This window comes from Callithrix jacchus, chromosome 16 (assembly GCF_049354715.1).
Source record: "Callithrix jacchus isolate 240 chromosome 16, calJac240_pri, whole genome shotgun sequence".
Taxonomy (NCBI): domain Eukaryota; kingdom Metazoa; phylum Chordata; class Mammalia; order Primates; family Cebidae; genus Callithrix; species Callithrix jacchus.
In genome coordinates, this window is record NC_133517.1 from 32,449,320 (window position 1) to 32,470,812 (window position 21,493).

The 21,493-nt window shown below is 40.4% G+C and overlaps 1 protein-coding gene across 12 annotated transcripts in view; it reads right to left on the reverse strand.

Moving 5' to 3' along the window:
• Positions 1-21,493, reverse strand: part of DPY19L4 (dpy-19 like 4) — a 67,784-nt gene that overhangs the window by 25,859 nt on the left and 20,432 nt on the right. For 7 of the 12 annotated variants that reach the window (XM_078352671.1, XM_035276487.3, XM_078352670.1 and 4 more), the window contains 4 exons: positions 10,943-11,066; positions 3,947-4,081; positions 1,061-1,192; positions 546-644 (listed from right to left, as the gene is read on the reverse strand). In XM_078352671.1, the coding sequence (XP_078208797.1) occupies positions 546-644; positions 1,061-1,192; positions 3,947-4,081; positions 10,943-11,066 (490 nt within the window). The remainder of the gene's footprint in view (positions 1-545; positions 645-1,060; positions 1,193-3,946; positions 4,082-10,942; positions 11,067-21,493) is intronic. The other 5 variants (XM_035276492.3, XM_078352669.1, XM_035276491.3 and 2 more) reach the window with 2 other exon arrangements.

Here is a 21,493-nt window from a genome sequence, read left to right on the forward strand (position 1 = left end):
GCCCAGGGTGGAGTGCAATGGCAAGGTATCTGCTCACTGCAACCTCCACCTCCCAGGTTCAAGCGATTCTCCTGCCTCAACCTCCCAAGTAGCTGAGATTACAGGCATGTGCCACTATGCCCAGCTAATTTTTTGTATTTTTAGTAGAGATGGGTCTCACCATGTTGGTCAGGCTGGTCTTGAACTCCTGACCTCAGGTGATCAAGAACGTTTCAACCTTATCCCACTAGGCTCAAGTAACTCACCCACTCTTCTAAACATTTTTCATTTGTCTCACTTTATTCCATATATTACTTAAGGTTAACTGGGTAATGATGAAATTTTTAACTTATTGAAAAATATGCATTCCCGTTTTCTCTTTGACTATATACAAAAAAGAATCAGAATCCTACTTTCACACCCAATATGCTAGTTATGATTGTTAACTCAAAATTATACTGTCCAAACTCTATTACTGTGCTATCTCATTATTCTCATTAAAAGTTAGTCCAATATATTTCATTATTCATTTTGTTTTACTATATGAATCTCAGAGAGTTACTTACCTTCATTATAATATTCAATGTTATTGTCAGAGTACACACCAAGTAAAAATTAATCATTTTTATTATTTTAGCTACAAAACTTCCTTTCTTCACATTCAGCTGTGGAGAAAAAAATCATATGAACAAAAAAGTGAAGTGTTAAAAATTAACAATTTAAAAAGTAATCATAAGAACAGCTGAGCACGGTGGCTCAAGCCTGTAATCCCAGCACTTTAGGAGGCTGAGATGGGCAGATCACCTGAGGTCAGGAGTTCGAGACTAGCCTGGCCAACATGGTGAAACCCCGTCTCCACTAAAAATACAAAAACTAGCTGGGCATGGTGACACATACTTGTAATCCCAGCTACTTGGGAGGCTGAGGCAGGAGAATCACTTGAACCCAGGAGGCAAAGGTTGCAGTGAGCTGAGATCACGCCACTGCACTCCAGCCTGGGCAACAGAGCGAGACTCCCTCTCAAAAAAAACAAACAAACAAAAAATCAAAATAAGAACAATAAAAAGACAATTCTAATTACCTGAAGGCACTTAGCAAGCATTAAGGCTGCTACTAAACTTAATAAAGGAGATACCAACAAAGCTGGATTTTCAAACTGCAGTAAATATCCCAGAAAGAGAGAAAATACGTAGATTTTATAAACTTCATAAACCTGTTGTGACAAAAATAAATGAGAATAAGTTATATTTTATCATAAATGTTTTCATTTAGATTTAACTATAATTATACAGTAAATGCTCTACTATAATTTAGGAAAGTATTGTGCAAATGTTCAATCAATATTTTTAATGTTGGCTGGGCATGATGACTCATGTCTGTAATCCCAGCACTTTGGGAGGCCAAGGTGGGTGGATCACTTGAAGTCAGGAGTTCGTGACCAGCCTGGCCAACATGGTGAAACCCCATCTCCAATTAAAAAAAAAAAAATTAGCTGGGCATGGTGGTGGATGCCTGTAATCCCAGCTATTTGGGAGTCTCAGGCATGAGAATCACTTGAACTCACTTGGTAGGTGGAGGTTGCAGTGAGATAGGATTGCACCACTGCACTCCAGCCTGGGTGACAGAGCAAGACTCTGTCTCAGGAAAAAAAAAAAAAAATATATATATATATATACACACACACACACACACACATACATATACACATACACATATGTATACATATACATATACATATAAATATGTATATATTTTAATGTTACAGTGTATAATGAATTTATCACTGTTTTCTTAAAAACTTTCTGGAAACAAAGAGCTTTAAAAGCATCAGTGTCTAAATCAGACTTGAAGAACCTTCTTAATTTCTTAGTTTGCCCTATTATTAAAATTCATCTATGCAACCTCAAATCCCATAAATCAAAAATCATAATTTTTAGCAGCAGCTCTCAAAACCTACCCAGTGAAAATATACTGCCATTAAATGTACCATTGGAGAAAAGTATTGTTTTTGGTCTAACTAGTGAGCATAACAATGTTAAATGCAATGTTTTAATAGACTATCTGCCAGGAAGTAGTTATATGCTAAAAAACAGGCCAGGCTCAGTGGCTCACATCTATAATCCCAGCACATTGGGAGGCAGAGGCAGGAGGATGGCCTGAGCCCAGGAGTTTTAGACCAGCTTGGACAACATGGCAAAACCCCATCTCTATGAAAAATAGAAAAATCAGCCAGGGCTGGGTGAGGTGGCTCATGCCTATAATCCCAGCACCATGGGAGGCCAAGGAGGGTAGATCACTTGAGGCCAGGAGGTCAAGACCAGCCTGGTCAACGTGGTGAAAACCCGTCTCTACTAAAAATGCAAAAAAAAAATTACATGGTGGTGCGTGCCTGTAATCCCAGCTACTCAGGAGGTTGAGGCAAGAAAATTGCACCACTGCACTCAGGCTGGGTGACAACAAGATTGTGTCTCAAAAAAAAAAAGAAAGAAAGAAAGAGAGAGAGAGAGAAAGAAAGCAAGAGAGAGAGAGAGAAAGAAAGCAAGAGAGAGAGAGAGAAGGAAGGAAGGAAGGAAGGAAGGAAGGAAGGAAGGAAGGAAGGAAGGAAGGAAGGAAGGAAAGAATGAATCAGAGGGGTGTGGTGGCACGCACTTGTAGTCCCAGGTACTAGGAGGCTGAGGTGGGAGGATCACTTAAGCCTGGGAGGTGGAAGTTGCAGTGAGTCATGATTGAGCCACTGCACTCCAGCCTGGGTGACAGAGTGGGATCCTGTCTCCAAAAAAGCAAAAATACGTAAAAATAAAATGAAAAAAAAAAAAAAAAGGAAAAATAAAGTCAATAATAGCCAGAGCCACTTGAAAAAAAGATACCTCACTCTTACAAGTCTCCAAGTTAGAACAGTAGCTACCCTTGGGGGTTGAAGCAACAACTGGGAGAGACAGCATGATGGAGTCTTCTGAGAGTTGGTACTGATGTATTCTCTTTTTTTTCTTTTGTTAGAGGTGGGGTGTGTTCACACTGGCCAAGTGATCCTTCCACTTCAGCCCCCACCTCACCTGGCTAATTTTTTTAATTTTTTGTAGAGATACGGTCTCACTATGTTGCCCAGGGCTCAAGCAAGCCTCCTGCTTTGGCCTCCCGAGTAGCTGGGACTACAGGTGTCTGCCACCACACCTAGCTTATGTTCTATTCTTGATTTGGGCTCTGATTCTACAGATGTGTGCCAGTTACTAAATAACTCTCTCAACTCCAAAGTCCCCTTTCTATCCCCTGCCTGGCAATGCTGGGCCTGGGACTCTGCAATCTGTATTTCTGCTTTTTCTGTTGGTTCCCTATAAAGCTCTGCCAATAGAAAATGCTAGCGGGAACGTGCAAGTCTGGAGGAGGAAGGAGCCTGCTCCCTCCTCTTGCTTCCTGATGGTTTGAGGTTCCTGTGATTTTACCTTGGTGATGCTTCTTCACCCCAACATAGCAATTACTTCCTATGGAAGCACTGAATGCAGCTGCAGTTTTTCCAACACTTGAAGAACCAGCTTCATTACTTCTTCTAGCCCAAGAAACCCAAGACCAGCTAGCTACAGCCACATCCTCAGAGGCCTGGGTCCCAATTCTGAAGGGCTTTACTTTTAAGCAAAGCTGGTATTTCTGAGTTCAAAAGTCTGAGTATCAGCTTTGTGAGGTCCCTATATTCTAATAGTTTCATATTTTTCCCTAGCAATGGTAACTGCTTTCTATAGTTGTGATCTCTATGAAAATTTCAGATTCTTATTATCCTTTCATTTAGCAAGTTAATGATTTTATACTTGGTTAACAATTGTTAACTTCTCTTTGTCCAAATAGCTTAAATGTTGGAATGCATCGGGGTTCTGAACCATATGAGCGTAAGGATGAAGAAAAGAGAGGTTTTAACATACAATGCTATAAATACATTTAACTGTGAATTGAAAATCATTTCAAAATGCCGTAATACCTTGTCACTTTGCTTCAGGGAAAAGATATCTAGCAGGAATAGAGATATTGCTTGAAGAAACAGGAGATAGTGGCTATACTCCCACATCATCATAAATGTGTAGGTTGAAGCACTCATCAACAAGTAGCAAAACCTCTAGGGAAAACAGATGAAAGAAACTAAATATCAATAGCTTTATTACTATAGAAGTATATGAGACTGTTGCCTCAAAGTTGCAGCTCTGTTACTGGTTCAACTTTAAGTTATATAACTCTTGAAACTTTGTTTTTAAATCTCATAATTATCATTAAATCCTTACAAAAACAAGATTTCATATAAGGCACCTGAAAGAAATCAAGCACTTGTCCTTCAATACTCAACGTCATATTGAGAATTTCAGGAAAACAAAGGGAAGAAAAAGAAAATTCAATATAATTTTTATCCCAAAAGAAGTAAAGCAACAATTATAAGCAAGTGGTGGCATTTACTAAACCTGGCTGGTGAGCTTTTGTTATCGTAGGGCAACTCCTTTTGCTGTGAAAATAACATTTCACTTCCATGGTGCTTCAAGTTTTAATAATTTCATATTTTTCCCTTTGTTCCCTCAGTCCTAGTGGTGGTCGTTGCTTTCTGTAGTTGTGATCTCTATGACACTTTTAGGCTCTTATTAACCTTTCGTTTAGCAAGTTAATGACTTTATACTTGGTTAACAATTGATGTTAACTTCTCTCTGTACAAATAACTTAAATGTTGATACTCATCAGGGTTCAGAACTTATTTTCCTAAGAACTTAATTTAAATAGTCTGTTTACATCTCAGCCTATTCCACAGCCCATGTCTTTGCTTTTCTCATTTCCTGTACACAGAAGTGTTATCTTTCCCCAGTGCCTATACTGTCAACCATATTAAACTTTCAGCTGTTTTCCTCTGCTAACTACTAAACACAAGAGATGTCCTTGGCCTTGCCAAACATCTGCCTGGCTAAGTCAATTCTATCCTTCCAGATGTCATCTCCCATGTGATCCCTTAGCCAGTTACCAAGTCTGTGACAAATCTCATAACATATTCAACAACAGCCTCTCCTTATTCCACGGACCTACTTTTAAATTCTGGATCCCTCCATTGACTGTAGTGTCAAGTGACCTTGTTAAGATAAGAACAGTGAAGGAGAAGGACAATAAAGGTCAGTCAAGAAACCTAAGATAAGAACTGTACTCTTTAAAACTAAGTTTTTCATACTCAGCTAACTATACTCAAGGATAAATTCCAGAGTCAGAAATACCTCAGCCATCAGCAGATAAAAGAATTTTCCAGCATCCTGAGTAAGATTAAGACCAGAGACCCAAATGTAAGAGATGGCAAACTTCCACCTGTTGGTCAAATAACACCCACTGCAAAGCTCAGAAGGGCTCTGACAGAACACATAAGCTTCTGCTTTTCCTGTCACCATAGCTATGCGCAGGGCAAGGGTTCTGGAAACCCTCTAATGTGGAACAACCAGAACTAATAACCAGGCTGAACACCATCATCCCCAGAGAAACCAGTTCCAGAAAGCAATAAAGGTTCAAATCTAGACCCACCCTAATTAATGTACTGGGCATTTGGGGATTACTTCTGAGATTCTGGGGGAAAGCTACAATATACTAAAACAAATTGTTAATTCCAAGGGTTTACTCTCAAACTACTCTAAGAACACACAGTAAAAATGTCTTAAAGATAGAACTGTGTGTCAAATACAACCTGGACAATTAGCAAAGTTATTCTTTCCCCTGAACATTTTCAAAGTTCTCTGCAGTCTTATCTGCCCCTTACCTTGCTCACAGTGCCTCACAGGGCTTCATTTTCACTGTGCCTATAGTGTGAACTTTTTTACACATAGGATTTAAGTGATACATCAAATAGGTTTCAGTAATCAACCGCAGATGTCTCTGGATGACTCCAGATAACTGCACACAAGATTGATCTAAACTTGGATATCCTGAGGCAACAGGGACCACGAGATCAACAGGGACCTCAAGAATGGGAAGCAAAATACAAAATATGTGATTAAAAAAAAGTCATGTCAGCCAGGCACGGTGGCTCACACCTATAATCTCAGCACTCTGGGAGGCCAAGGCGGGCATATCACTTGAGGCCAAGAGTTCAAGACCAGCCTGGCCAACGTGGTAAAACTCCATCTCTACTAAAAGTACAAAAATTAGCCCGGCATGGTGATGTGTGCCTGTAGTCCCAGCTACTAGGGAGGCTGAGGCAGGAGAATCGCTTGAACCTGGGAGGCAGAGGTTGCAGTCAGCCGAGATTGTGCCACTGCACTCCAGCCAGGGCAACAGAGCAAGAGACTCCCTCTCAAAGAAAAAGGAAAAAAAAATACATGTTGCTAAAATACTACTCAGTGATGACAAGGAGCAAGTATTGACACATGTCAGTAAATCACAGGGATGTCAAGCGTATTAGGCTAAGTGAAAAAAGCTAATCTTAAAAAGTTACATACTACATAATTTGATTCCGTTTATATAACCTTTCTTTCTTCTTTTTCTTTTTTTAAAATGGAGTCTTCCTCTGTGGCCCAGGCTGGAGTGCAGGGGTCCAATCTCGGCTCACTGCAACCTCCACCTCCCAGGTTCAAGTGAATCTCCTGCCTTAGTCTCCTGAGTAGTTGGGATTACAGGCATGCACCACCATGCCTGGCTAATTTTTGTATTTTTAGTAGAGATGGTTTTCACCATGTTGGTCAGGCTGGTCTCGAACTCCTGACATCATGATCTGCCCAACTTGGCAGTACATGTAAAACCAGGTGAAATCTGTAGAAAGTCACTGCCTGAATAAACAGTATTATATCAATATCAATTTCTTCTCTTTGACAAGGTATCTTGACTATGCAAGATATTATTGGGGAAAGCTGAGTGAGGGGTACATGGGAATTCTCTATATTATTTTTACAACTTATTGTGAATCTTAAACTAATTTAAACTAAAAGAATAGATTTAAGGCCGGGCGTGGTGGCTCATGCCTGTAATTCAAGCACTTTGGAGGCCAAGGCAAGCAGATCACCTGAGGTCGGGAGTTCAAGACCAGCCTGACCAACGTGGTGAAACCCTGTCTTTATAAAAAATAAAAATAAAAAAAAATAATAATAGATTTAGAGGAGAGGGAAGGGAAGTAAACATAACTGAAAGATTAGGCAATTCTGCTTCTTAAAAAGTTGAGTTGTTAGCTAAAGAGTTAAGAATACACCCTAGCTAACTTTTTTTTCTTTTCCTGTTGTATATATTTATAGAATCCTTAATATTACTACTTTTTTTTTTTTTTTTTTTTGAGACGGAGTCTTGCTCTGTCACCAGGCTGGAGAACAGAGACATGATCTCGGCTTATTGCAACCTTTACCTCCCGGGTTCCAGTGATTCTTTTGCCTCAGCCTTCCAAGTAGCTGGGACTATAGGCATGTGCCACCATGCCCAGCTAATTTTTGTATTTTTAGTAGAGATGGAGTTTCACCATGTTGGCTAGATGGCCTCCATCTTTAAACCTTGAGATCTACCGCCTCAGCCTCTCAAAGTGCTGAAATTACGGGTGTGAGCCACTGCACCTGGCCTCTTTTTACTCTTTAATATTTTCAAATAGGTATTTTGTTCTTGTTGTGTACTCTTGACTCTATTGATGAGTGACTAGTTATAAACATATAATTGATAAATACAATTTTCCCACTTAATATTAAGAGAGAAAACGGGGGTGGGATACTGTGGAGTATTTTCAAAGCAGAAAAAAAAAATCATGGTTAAATTTAAAAAGAGAAACAAAGTGTAACCTAATATAAAATAATAAGCTATTCTTGGATCCTTTCAAAAGTTCTGGGTCCTTGGTAATAATAGTGAACAGGAGGGAAATATACTTTTCACTGTATGTTCATTTGCATGAACAGTTTTTTAACCATGTATATAATATATGTATTACTTTTTTAATTTAAAAAAGAATAAAAAAATTACAAAGAACAAATGCATAACATATGGCAATGAAAAAATATCGAGAAAAGTAATAAAATGGTATAAAAGCACTGTTTACAAAGATTTTCTTTTAAAATAAATAAAAACAATGACTTTATTAAAAGATACTTAAACTTTTTTTTAGGTAACATAAAGTTTACTTTAGTTTAAAATAAAGGTAAATATAGCCTGTAATCCCAGAACTTTGGGAAGTTGAGGAGAGTAGATTGCTTGAGGCCAGGAGTTCCGGAACAGCCTGGGCAAAATGGCAAAAAACCCTGTCTCTACAAAAAATATAAAAATTAGCTGGGCATGGTGGCACATGACTATTGTCCCAGCTACTTAGGAGGCTGAAGTGGGAGGATCACTTGACCCTGGGAGGTCAAAAATGCAGTAAGCCTACATCATGCCACTGCACTCCAGCCTGGGTGACAGAGTGAGTCTATGTCTCAAAGAAATAAGCAAAAAGGTAAATATAAAGAAGCTTAGGCAGTTTACTTTGCTATACCAAACTTAACCAAACTTTTTTTTTTTTAAGATCGAGTCTTACTCTGTTACCCAGGCTGGAGTGTAGTGGCATGATCTCGGCTCACTGCAATCTCCACCTCTGGGTTTAAGCGATCCTCCCACCTTAGCCTCCCAAGTATCTGGGAGTACAGGTGTGGCCACCACACCTGCTAATTTTTGTATTTTTAGTAGAGACAGATTTCGCCGTTTTGGCCAGGCTGGTCTCAAACTCCTGACCTCAGGTGATCCACTCGCCTCAGCTTCCCAAAGTACTGGGTAATATTATAGGTGTGAGCCACCGTGCCCAGCCTATACCAAACTCTTTTACTTAACAATTGAAGAACTATTATTCCCTAAGAGACAGCTGTACAATCAAACAGGGAAATATTCAATCATAGACTCCCTGACTATTATAGAAAATACACTCTTGGTCAAGCGCGGTGGAATTCCAGCATTTTGGGAAGCCGAGGTGGGCAGATCATTTGAGGTCAGGAGTTGGAGACCAGCCTGGACAACATGGTGAAACCCCATCTCTACTAAAAATACAAAAATTAGCCTGGCATGGTGCTGGGCCCCTGTAATCCCAGCTACTTGGGAGGCTGAGGCAGGAGAATTGCTTGAGGCCGGGAGGTGGAGGTTGCAGTGAGCAGAGATTGTGCCGTTACACTCCAGCCTGAATGACAGAGTGAGAATTTGTCTATAATAACAACAAAGAAAAAATACATATACTCTTATTTAGAAAGATCTGTATACAAATACAACACATAGGAAAAATCACAAAGCTGAAATGTGTTCATGTTATTTTACGCAAAAAAAGGAAATGCTAGTTATAAAAATGAAATAATAAAGTTTGGTATGCTCATGACATTTATCACCACTGAAAGGAGAAAAGAATAGTATATTTTTTCAGAGATTTTTCATAAAGGATCCACAAGTACATCCTGTTTTCTAGACAATCAGGTTTAATAAGCTCTGTTTACTTTTTCTAGCCAGGAATTCCTTTTGTTTGAGAGAGAGTCTTGATTTGTCACCAGGTGCCAGGCTGGAGTGCAGTGGCACAATCTTGGCTCACTGCAATCTCCACCTCCTGGGTCAAGCAATTCTCCTGCTTCAGTCTCCCGAGTAGTGGGACTACAGGTGTGAGCCACCACACCCAACTAATTTTTTTGTTTTTTTGAGTAGAGATGGGGTTTCACCCTGTTGGCCAGGATTGGTCTCGATCTCTTGATCTTGTGATCCACCCGCCTCAGGCCTCCCAAAGTGCTGGGATTATAGGCGTGAGCCACCACACCCGGCCTCTAGCCAGGAATTCTTTTTTTTTTTTTTTTTTAAAGACAGGGTTTCACCATGTTGGTCAGGCTGGTCGTGAACTCCTGATCTCACTCTGTCACCCAGGATAGAAGGCAGTGGCATAATCTCAGCTCACTGCAACCTCTGCCTCCCAGGTTCAAATGATCCTCCTGCCTCAGCCTCCTGAGTAGCTGGGATTACAGGCATGTGCCACCACACCTAGCTAATTTTTGAATTTTTATTAGAGACGAGGTGTCACCATGTTGGCCAGGCTGGTCTCAAACTCCTAACCCTAAGTGACCTGCTCACCTCAGCTTCCCACAGTGCTGGGATTACAGGCATGAGCCACTGGGCCTGGGCTAAAATCATTATTCTGAGCCCTACTCCTCAGGCTTCTTCCAACTGCCAAAAGAGTTATGGTAATAACAATAATAATGTAAGAATCTAAACTACTGGGGAAGTCTCCTGAATTTTTTACCAACCTACCTATACCCCATCACAGAAAACACACGAGAAGAAACAGAATATGCAGTGCTACCATCCAAGTTAACGCTGCTGTCATTTGTGGTCACTCTTTACATCTTCCTTAATATACCTTTAAATTATGGCGACTGAAGGCCAGCAATGTCCCAGAAGTCCAAGAAGTGATAAAATAACAGTGGGACAGATTTTAAAAATAAGATATTCTTTACATAGTTGTCAAGTAACTGTATTAAAATAATAAAACATCTCCTTCCTCCTAATTTACTGTTAATCAGATTACAGAGTAACAGTTTTGTAAGAAAACTACTGGCTGGGCACAGTGGCTCACGCCTGCAAAACCAGTGCTTAGGGACGCCAAGGTGGGAGGATCACAAGGTCAGGAGTTTGAGACCAGCCTAGCCAACTTGGTGAAACTCCATCTCTACTAAAAATACAAAAATAAGCCGGGTGTGGCGGGGGTGGGGACCTGTAATCCCAGCTACTTGGGAGGCTGAGGCAGGATAATCGCTTGAACCCAGGAGGCAGATGTTGCAGTGAGCTGAGATGACGCCACTGTACTCCAGCCTGGTGACAGAGCAAGACTCTGTCTCAGGGGGAAAAAAAGAAAACTACCTAACTATACTTTTTATTATGTAGTAACCAGGCTTCATTGAATATAATTCAATTCTTACTATGACTAAAACTTATTTGCTATTATGCACCACATTTGCAATACAACAGAATTAGCTGCAATGGATAAAACAGATTTGTATCTTACCTCTCCATAGGTATTTAAGTTGCTTTTTAAATAGCCTGTGAGTGCAGCAACTTGACATGCAAAATATGGTAGTGCCCAGTTTTCTCTTAAAGGAATGGAGTATTCAATTCTTGTTGTATCTACCCTAAAATAAACCACAGATGAACAGTAAAAATAAGACATATTTGTGTTATACTATACTTTTCAAAGTACTTTTACACAAATCTCATCGTTCTCCATAACAATTCTATGAGGTAGGCATAGCCAGATCCACCATTGTCTTTCTTTTTTTGAGATGGACTCTTGCACTGTTCCCAGGCTGGAGTGCAATGGTGTGAGTGATCCTCTGCTCACTGTAATCTCTGCCTCCTAGGTTCAAACAATTCTCCTCATTCTCCCGCTTAGTCTCTAGAGTAGCTGGGACTATAGGCGCATGCCACCATGTCTGGCTAATTTTTGTATTTTTAGTAGAGACGGGGTTTCACCATGTTGACCAGGTTGGTCTCAAACTCCTGACCTCAAGTGATCCACCTGCCTCAACCTCCCAAAGTGCTGGGATTACAGGCATAAGCCACTGCACCCAGCCTAGATTCACCATTGTCTATACAGCATCTTTGAGCAAATTAACAGTGTCTCACCACGCGCCCCCACCCCCACCAAGAAGCTGCAGAGCTACTGTGCACTACTTGGTGAACAGATGGGCCTCTGTGAGAGTTTGAAAAAGGCATGCCTTCTCTGGGCAGACCCCATGCTAAGGTACACAACTTGTTGCACAGAGTACCCCGAGTGTCAGCCCCACTCTCCCTTCCCTTAACCAGATGGCTACCCTTCACTAGAGCACAATCTGCACCACATAACTAGCAGCCTGGCAGATCCCAAGTTCTTATCCCCCTTTACAAAAGGAATATGATGTTCAGAAATGTAATGTAACTTAATCACGGCTATCTAGCTAGTAGGTGGCATAACTGAGATTAAAATACTTATCTTCAGATATCTAATTCAATAATCTTTTCAGTCAGCAAGTTCCTCAGAATTAATATCAGTCTTTAATGCGATACATTTAGAGACTTTTGAAAATTCCCAGAATCAGATATATAGTAATGTCAGACCGAGCATGGTGGCTCACGCTTGTAATCCCAGCACTTTGGGAGGCCAGGGCAAGTGTATCACCTAAGCCCAGAAGTTCAAGACCAGCTTGGCCAACATGGTGAAACCCCATCTCTACTAACAACACAAAAATGAGCCAGGTGTGGTGGCGCACACCTGTAGTACCAGCTACTTGGGAGGCTGAGGTAGGAGAATCACTTGAACCTGGGAGGCAGAGGTTGCAGTGAGCAGAGGATCCTGTTACTGCACTCCAGCCTGGATGACACAGCAAGACTCCATCTCAAATAAAAAAAAGACACAGAAATACAGGAATGTCTTTGTAGGTTCCTCCTAAATTTCTCCTCAGTCAATATTCATTGAGAGCCTATTTGAGGATCCTGTGCACATCCTCACGCCACAAGGGGACTACCTCTCCAGCAATGACTGAATTTGGCTCTCTTACACTCAATAGCTATTTTCCACACAAAAATAAAGGTGCTATTGTTTTTTTGAAAATTTATGAAAATTGCTGCTTAACTTTCCTAAGTAATAATGATGGACATGCTTGCATGTTAACTTATTTCCCTCAATGGCCAAGTAACACACTCCTGCATGCTGGTATCAGAGTTAGTAATTATATTTCCAATTACACCAATCATGAACCACTGAATTGCTTGCAAATAATCAAAATTACAAATGTTACATCCTCACAGACCAAGAAAATAAAGTTTTAACAGCAATAAATCCAACCAGGCTTGGCATGTTATCACAGCCAAAAGAAACAAACGCACACTTCAAAATGCCATGAAAACAAAGGAACAAAACATTTTTGAGAAAACTAAGGAGAAATTACATTTTTCCTTATATAATAGGAGCATACATAATAAATCCTAAAATCACTTTTACTCATCTCTTTTCCTAGTCTCAGACCTCTAAATACTAATAACTTTTTTCTATTCCCTCCCCAATTGCTGGAGTGCAGTGACATGATCCACAGCTCACTGTAGCCTTGACCTCCCAGGCTCAGATGATCCTCCCACCTCAGTATCCCCCCAGTAACTGGGATTACAGGCACGTGACACCACACACAGCTAATTTTTTGTATTTAGCAGAGCCAGTGATTCACCACGTTTCCCAGGCTGGTCTCAAACTCCTCGGTTCAAACAATTCTCCTGCCTTGGTTTCCCAAAGTGCCGGGGTTACAGGTGGGAGCTACTGTGCCTAGTAGCACAATGTACTTTCTAACGCCAAGTCATCTATAGCCCTTTCTATGATTCTTCAAAATTATATTTTGACCTATTTTCTGCTTAGCACAGCAGTTCAGTAGCTAAGCAAAACAAGACAAAAGAATTTCCTGGGAAGAAAGTGATAAAAATAGGGTAAAAAATAATTATACTTTAACATTTTTGTTCCTGTTGATACGTATAACAATACTAATCACTAAAAATACAAATCACTAAAAAAATTGAGGATCTCCATTGCCCTAAAATTCATTAAGTATTTGTCCCTTATGTAAATATTTTACAGAATCAAAACTCTTCGATGAATTTATATTCTGCTTTTTAAACTTAAATGTATTTTGCATGTTCTCCTTTCTTCATACTTAGTCTTTTTGCAAAATATTTTATTACAAAAGCAGTGTTTGTTAAAGAAATACTAGAAAATGTATATAAACAAAAAGAAGAAAAACCTACCACACCTATAATCTCATCCATCCAGAGGCCAACATTGTTAAATCTTCTGCCATAGCTTAGCCAAAGAAACACAAGGAATCAAATTGAAAAAGGAAAGTAAAACTTGTTTTTTTTTTTGCAGAAGATACGTGTACATAGAAAACCCAAAACAATCTTAAAAAAATACAAAAACTAATATGAATTTAGTGAGGCTGTGGGCTACAAGGTTTCTTTTAAGACAGTCTTGCTCTGTTGCCCAGGCCTGAGTGCAGTGGCGTGATCTTGGCTCATTGCAATTTCCAACACCCTGGTTCAAGTGATTCTCTTGCCTCAGCCTCTGGAGTAGCTGGGACCATAGGCGTGTGCAACCATGCCCAGCTAATTTTTCGTATTTTTTAGTAGAGACGAGGTTTCACCATGTTAGCCAGGATGGTCTCGATTTCCTGATCTCATGATCCACCTGCCTTGGCCTCCTAAAGTGTTGGGATTAGAGACATGAGCTACCATGCCTGACCTGTTTTTGTTGCTCAGAGACAGAGTTTCACTCTTATTGTTCAGGCTGGAGTGAAACTGCACAATCTCGGCTCACTGCAACCTCTGCCTCCCGGTTCAAGTGGTTCTCCTGCGTTGGCTTCCTGAATAGCTGAGATTACAGGCATGCACCACCATACCCAGCTAATTTTGTATTTTTAGTAGAGACAGGGTTTCACCATGTTGGTCAGGCTAGTCTTGAATTCCTGACCTCAGATGATCTACCCGCCTCGGCCTCCCAAAGTGCTGGGATTACAAGCATGAGCCACTGCACCCGGCCAACTGTGGGATCCAGGGTTAATATACACCAATCAATTGTTTTTCTATAAACTATCAATGAATATTAAAATTACCATTTATAACAACATCAAGAAGATGAAATTTCTATAAATAAATCTTTTAAAAGATGGGTAAGATCTCTACACTAAAAACGACAAACTTGGGCTGGGTGCAGTGGCTCACCCCTATAATCCTAACACTTTGGAAGGCCTAGGTGGGCAAATTGCTTGAGCCCACGAGTTCAGATCAGCTGGTCAACATGGCAAAACCCTGTCTCTACCAAAAATATGAAAATTAGCCAGGCATGGTGGCTCCCATGGTTCCAGCTACATAGGAGGGTGAATGGGAGGATGGCTTGAACCCAGGTCGAGGCTGCAGTGAGCCAAGGTTATGCAACTGCAGTCCCATTCCAGCCTGAGTGACAGAGAGAGACCCTTGTCTCAAAAGAAAAAAAGAAAGAAAAAGAAAAAGAAAAGCTACCAAAATGCTAAGAGAAAGAAATCCTAAATACATGAAGTGATATATCAGATATACCATGTGTTATATACCACAGAATGGAAGACTCAATATTGTTAACATGTCCATTCTCCCCAGTTTAATTTATTTCATGACGTCTTTATCAAAATTTGAGCAAGGTTTTAAAAAGGAAATTTAAAAGCCGATTCTAAAATTTACATGGAAGAACTAAGAATCTACAATAGCCAAAATAATGTGGACAAAGAACACATTTAGAGGCTTAAACAATCTAATTTTGACTTACGAAAAGCAATAGTTATCAATAAAGTATGGTATTGGAGTTAGAATATACAAATCAATAGGACAAGAAGACAAGTCTAGAAATAAATCCACACATACATATAGTTAGCTTATTTTTACTCAGTGCTAAGTCAAAACACTAGTAAAAAGAAAGTCTTGCCAGGCACAGTGGTTCACGCCTGTAATCCCAGCACTTTGGGAGGCCGAGGAGGGCTGATTATGAGGTCAAGAGATTGAGACCATCCTGGTCAACATGGTGAAACCCTGTCTCTACTAAAAAAAAATAGAAAAATTGGCTGGGCATGGTGGTGCACACCTGTAGTCCCAGCTACATGGGAGGCTGAGGCAGGAGAATCAATTGAACCTGGGGTGTGGAAGTTGCAGTGAGCTGAGATCGTGCCACTGCACTCCAGCCTGGGCAACAAGAGCTAAACTCTGTCTCAAAAAAAAAAAATAGAAAAGTCTTTTTAAAAATAATGCTGTAACAACTGGACATGTACATGAAAAAGAAAAGAATCTCAACCATTATCTCACATCATATATAAAACTTAAAATAGATTATATACCTAAATCTAAAAGCCAAAACCATAAAGTTTATTGATGAAAACATAGAAAAACATAACAATATCTTTCCAGTAAAGAAAGTCTTCTTGAGGCTGGGCATGATGGCTCACTCATGCATGTAATCCTAGCATTTGGGGAGGCTGAGGTGGAACGATCGCTTGAGCCCAAGAGGTTGAGACCAGCCTAGGCAATATAGTGAGAACATACCTACACAAAAAATAGAAAAATTAGCCAGGCATGGTGGCGCATGCCTGTAGTCCCAGCTACTTGGAAGCCTGGGTGACAAAATCCCTTGAGAATGGGAGGTAAAGACTACAGTGAGCCATGACCACACTACTGCACTCTAGCCTTTCTCAAAAAAAAAAAAAAAAAAAAAACCAGAAAAGAAAAAAAGATTTCTTGGACAGGATACTAGAAGTACTAACCTTAAAAGAAACAGCAAGCCATAGCTTACGAAAAAATATTCACAGTACACATATCAGACAAAAGACTATTATCTAGAATGATACAGAACTCTGACAAATAAACAAAAGATAAATCTAAGCTTTAGGGCAAAATACTTAGACATTTCACAAAATACATGAATGATCAATAAACACAAGAAAAGGTACTTAATATCAGTAATCAAAATACAATAATATAGACTACATGGAACTCTCACCCAATTCTGATAGAAAAGGGAAATGGTAGGCCGGGCTCACGCCTATAATCCCAGCACTTTGGGAGGCCAAGGGCAGGTGGATCACGAGGTCAAGAGATTGAGACCATCCTGGTCAACATGGTGAAATCCCATCTCTACTAAATATACAAAAATTAGCTGGGCATGGTGGCGCGCGCCTGTAGTCCCAGCTACTCAGGAGGCTGAGGCAGGAGAATTGCTTGAACCCAAGAGGTGGAGGTTGCGGTGAGCCAAGATTGTGCCATTGCACTCCAGCCTGGGTAACAAGAGAGAAACTCCGTCTTAAAAAAAAAAAAAAGAAAGAAAAGTGAAATGGTACGACCACTTTAAAAAACAGTTTGGCAGTATCCTTATTCATTTATACATTCAAAGAAGATAGGTTTGCATACACACACACACACACACACACACACACACACACACGCAAAAACAGGATCACATGTGAGAATCAAATGAAACAAAAGCTGCAAGGAAGTTAGCAGTGCCTAGAACCTAGTAAACATTCAGTATTATAATAAATCTTAGCTCTTTTCTAATCTCTAACAAACTGTTTTTTACTTACCAATATATTATGAACATCTATCCAAGATATACAGGTCAATAAACATACTTCAAGAACATTTAATGATCATGACACACCATTATGTAAATTATAATCTAACTAATTTCCTGTTGTTATACACTTATATTGTTGCCAACTTTGTCTATTACAAATAATTTTTTTTTTGAGACGGAGTTTCGCTCTCGCTACCCAGGCTGGAGTGCAATGGCACGATCTCGGCTCACCTCAACCTCGGCCTCCTGGGTTCAGGCAATTCTCCTGCCTCAGCCTCCTGAGTAGCTGGGATTATAGGCATGTGCCACCACGCCCAGCTAATTTTGTATTTTTAGTAGAGACGGGGTTTCACCATGTTGACCAGGATGGTCTCGATCTCTTGACCTCGTGATCCACCCGCCTCGGCCTCCCAAAGTGCTGGGATTACAGGCGTGAGCCACCGCGCCCGGCCCTACAAATGATTTTTAAAGTATGAATCAGGCCAGGCACAGTGGTGCATGCCTGTAATCCCAGCACTTTGGGAGGCCAAGGCACGTGGTCACTTGAGGCCAGGAGTTCCAAGACAATCTGGCCAACATGATGAAACCTCATCTCAGCTAAAAATACAAAAATTAGCTGGCTGTGGTGGTACACGCCTGCAGGCACGAGAATCCCTTGAATCCAGGAGGCTGAGGTTGCAGTGAGCTGAGACTGCACCACTGAATTACAGCCTGGGTGAGAGCAAGAATCTGTCAAAAACAAACATGGAACAATATTTTTATATAATAATTATTGATTTCATTGTTTAAGCTCATTAATTCATCTGAAATTTATCTTAATATGTATGTAAAGAGGATTTATTTTCCAGATTTGCTTGTCGGAATGCCATTTAATGAACATGCCTTCTAAAGCAGCAGCCCCCAACCTTTTTGGCACCAGGGACTGGTTTTGTGGAAGACAATCCATGGGTGAGGGATGATATGCTTTGGCTGTGTTCCCACCCAAATCTCATCTTGAATGTAGCTCCCACAATTCCCAAGTGTTGTGGGAGGAAGCTGGTAGGAGATAACTGCATCATGGGAGCAGGTCTTTCCTGTGCTATTCTTGTGATAGTGAATAAGTCTTACAAGATCTGATGGTTTATGGTTTTATAAAGAGGAGTTTCTCTGCACGAGCTCTCTTCTTTTGTCTGCCACCATGTGAGACATGCCTTTCACCTTCTGCCAGGATTGTAAGGCCTCCCAGCCACATGGAACTAAGTCCATTAAACCTCTTTCTTTTGTAAATTTCCCAGTCTTGGGCATTTCTTTATCAGCAGTGTGAAAACAGACTAATACTAATACAGAAGGGTTGGGGGAGATGGTTTGGAGATGAAACTGTTCTACCTCAGATCATCAGGCATTAGATTCTCATAAGGAGCACACAACCTAGATCCCTCACATGTGCAGTTCACAATAGTGTTTGTGCTCCTATGAGAATCTAAGCCTTCACTGATCTGACAAAAGGCAGACCTCAGGCAGTAATGCAAGCAATGGGGAATGGCAGTAAATACAGATAAAGCTTCAGTCAAACCACTGCCGCCACCACTCACCTCCTGCTGTGAGGCCAGGTTCCTAACAGGCTACTGATAGGTACTGGTCTGTGGCTTGGGAGTTGGGAATCCCTGTTCTAAAGATCACCTATTTTCATATAATATTATCCCTAAAATTTTTTTGAAAGTTAACTTTCTAAAAGACCAATAAGAAGGCCGGGCGCGGTGGCTCAAGCCTGTAATCCCAGCACTTTGGGAGGCCAAGGCAGGTGGATCACGAGGTCAAGAGATCGAGACCATCTTGGTCAACATGGTGAAACCCAGTCTCTACTAAAAATACAAAAAATTAGCTGGGCATGGTGGTGCATGCCTGTAATCCCAGCTACTCAGGAGGCTGAGACAGGAGAATTGTCTGAACCCAGGAGGCGGAGGTTGCGGTGAGCCTAGATCGCGCCATTGCACTCCAGCCTGGGTAACAAGAGCGAAACTCCGTTTCAAAAAAAAAGACCAATAAGAAATTCATATATCATATGGTAGGAAGTGGGGTAGAAGGACCCCAACAACCACTCCATTAGCCCAGGACCAGGAAGCTGAACTCGGTAGTTCCTTCCCAAAGGTTTACCTACCACCCCTATCCAACCCATATATTAGTGCAGTCAAATTTTCTAAATTCTGCACCAGAAATACAAGGTAGGTGTCAAGAATACAGATGGAAGAATCCTCCACTGTCTGTTGCACAAACTGAGTAGGAGCTCTGCCAGCCATTCCCTACACCCACAAGTGACATTCTGGACAAGCCTTTCCTTTACCATCTCCCTCAACACCTTTGCTGCTCACTCTCTTCCCCTCACTATGCTTGGTTGGAGTGAGAACCAGAAGGCTAACAGTGGGAGGTGACAAAATCAAATGAGACCTACTTTTTTCCTGCAGTGGCTGAGTCTAGCAGACTGTAGCACAAACTAACAGTTTCAAAAAGTAATTAGATCAATTTTGGAGTCAACAGACCTGCTGATACATTCACAGAGATCTGCAACTTTTAATTTTATGTTTTCATTTTAATGATGTTTAGAAACATCATAGTATAAACATTATGCATCACACAGATGACCTCCATGGAACTCACTACTGTTGAAGGACTTCAGTGCTCAATTTTGTGTGGTGTTAACATCTAGCTGGCAATGTGGTACCACTTTAATTGGTTTGGGATAATCAGAAAAAAGAAACATAGTCTTTTTCTTTCTTTCCTTCTTTTTTTTTTTTTTTGAGACAGTCATGCTCTGTCGCCCAGGCTGGAGTGGAGTGGTGTGATCTTGGCTCACTGCAACCTCCTTCTCCTCGGTTCAGGCAATTCTCCTGCCTCAGCCTCCCAAGTAGCTGGGATAACAGGCACCCGCCACCACACCGAGCTACATAGTCTTAATAATAAATGATATATTGCCAAATAAAAACAAAACAATTACCCAGGCACAGTGGCTCATGCCTGTAATCCCAACACTTTGGGAGGCTAAGGCGGACAGATGGCTTGAGCCCAGGAGTTCAAGACCAGCCTGAGCAACATGACAAGACCCCACCTTTACTAAAAAACAAAACAAAAATTAGCAGGATGTGATGATGTACACCTGTGGTCCCAGCTACTAGGGATGCTGAGGTAGGAGGATCACCTGAGCCTACAGAGGTTGAGGCTGCAGTGAGCTGTGATCACACCACTGCACTTCAGCCTCGGTGATGGAGTAAGACCTTGTCTCAAAAAAACCAAAACAACAACAACAAAAAGAAAAAACCCAGTTTTCTGATAACTATCTTAAATATATATATATATATATATATATTGTTTGTAGTAGACTAAACAGAGCCAAAATGATGAGAACTGAGTCATTCACAGCACCCAATTGTACAGGTGTGTCACAGTTGCAAGAACCTGTTTTGTCTCTAAAAAAGAAAGAAATAATTATCTGTTGCTGCACTGGTATCATATTTACACTGAGAGTTAGCAATTTGGTTTCAGTAAAATATTGCTCTCACATAAATTAGTATTTCCAAGTAATATTTTACTGGTAAATTAGTTTCAATTTTACAGCATATTTAAGTATAAGGAGCTTTACCTAGATTTCTGTTTTATATTTAAGTAGCCTTATAATTCAAATTATTTAAGTCAACACATGAATCCATGAGAATGACTTAAGTTTTAAATACACATAACTGAAGTTTGAGAAACATGGAGTTAGATGACATATGTCAAATAGTTTGACATGTCAGTATGTGATATGTGAAAGTGGAAAACCACCTATACAATGCCAATATAATGGCTGCACATTCCCTTGTACTGATGTATTACAACTAACCTGATCATTCTCCTCTCATTTTTAAAATATTATTATAAATAACTATATTACTATTACAAATTATTACTATATAGTTTTTAAAGTTGTTACAAACAGGCTGGGCACGGTGATTCACACCTGTAATCCCAGCACTTTAGGAGGCTGAGGTGGGCGGATCACCTAAGATCAGGAGATTGAGACCAGCCTGGCCAACATGGTGAAACCCTGTCTCTACTAAAATACAAAATTAGCTGGGGGTGGGAATGGGCATCTGTAATCCCAGCTACTCAGGAGGCTGAGGCAGGAGAATCATTTGAACCCAGGAGGCAGAGGTTGCAGTGAGCCAAGATCACACCCCTGTACTCCAGCCTGGGTGACAAAGCCAGAACCCGTATTAAAAAAAAAAAAAAAAGAAAATATTACAAACAGTACTACAATACATAAATCCAAGTAACAAACTCTTTCTTTTTGAATTACTTCCTTGGAATAAAATGAAATTCCTGAGAAAAACTGCTCCCTAAAATTGAAAAACTTATACCTTCACCAGCAGCCTGAGTATACCAGTATCATCACAACAGAATCAGTATCATGTGTTCCATTACTTTCTGCTAATTATA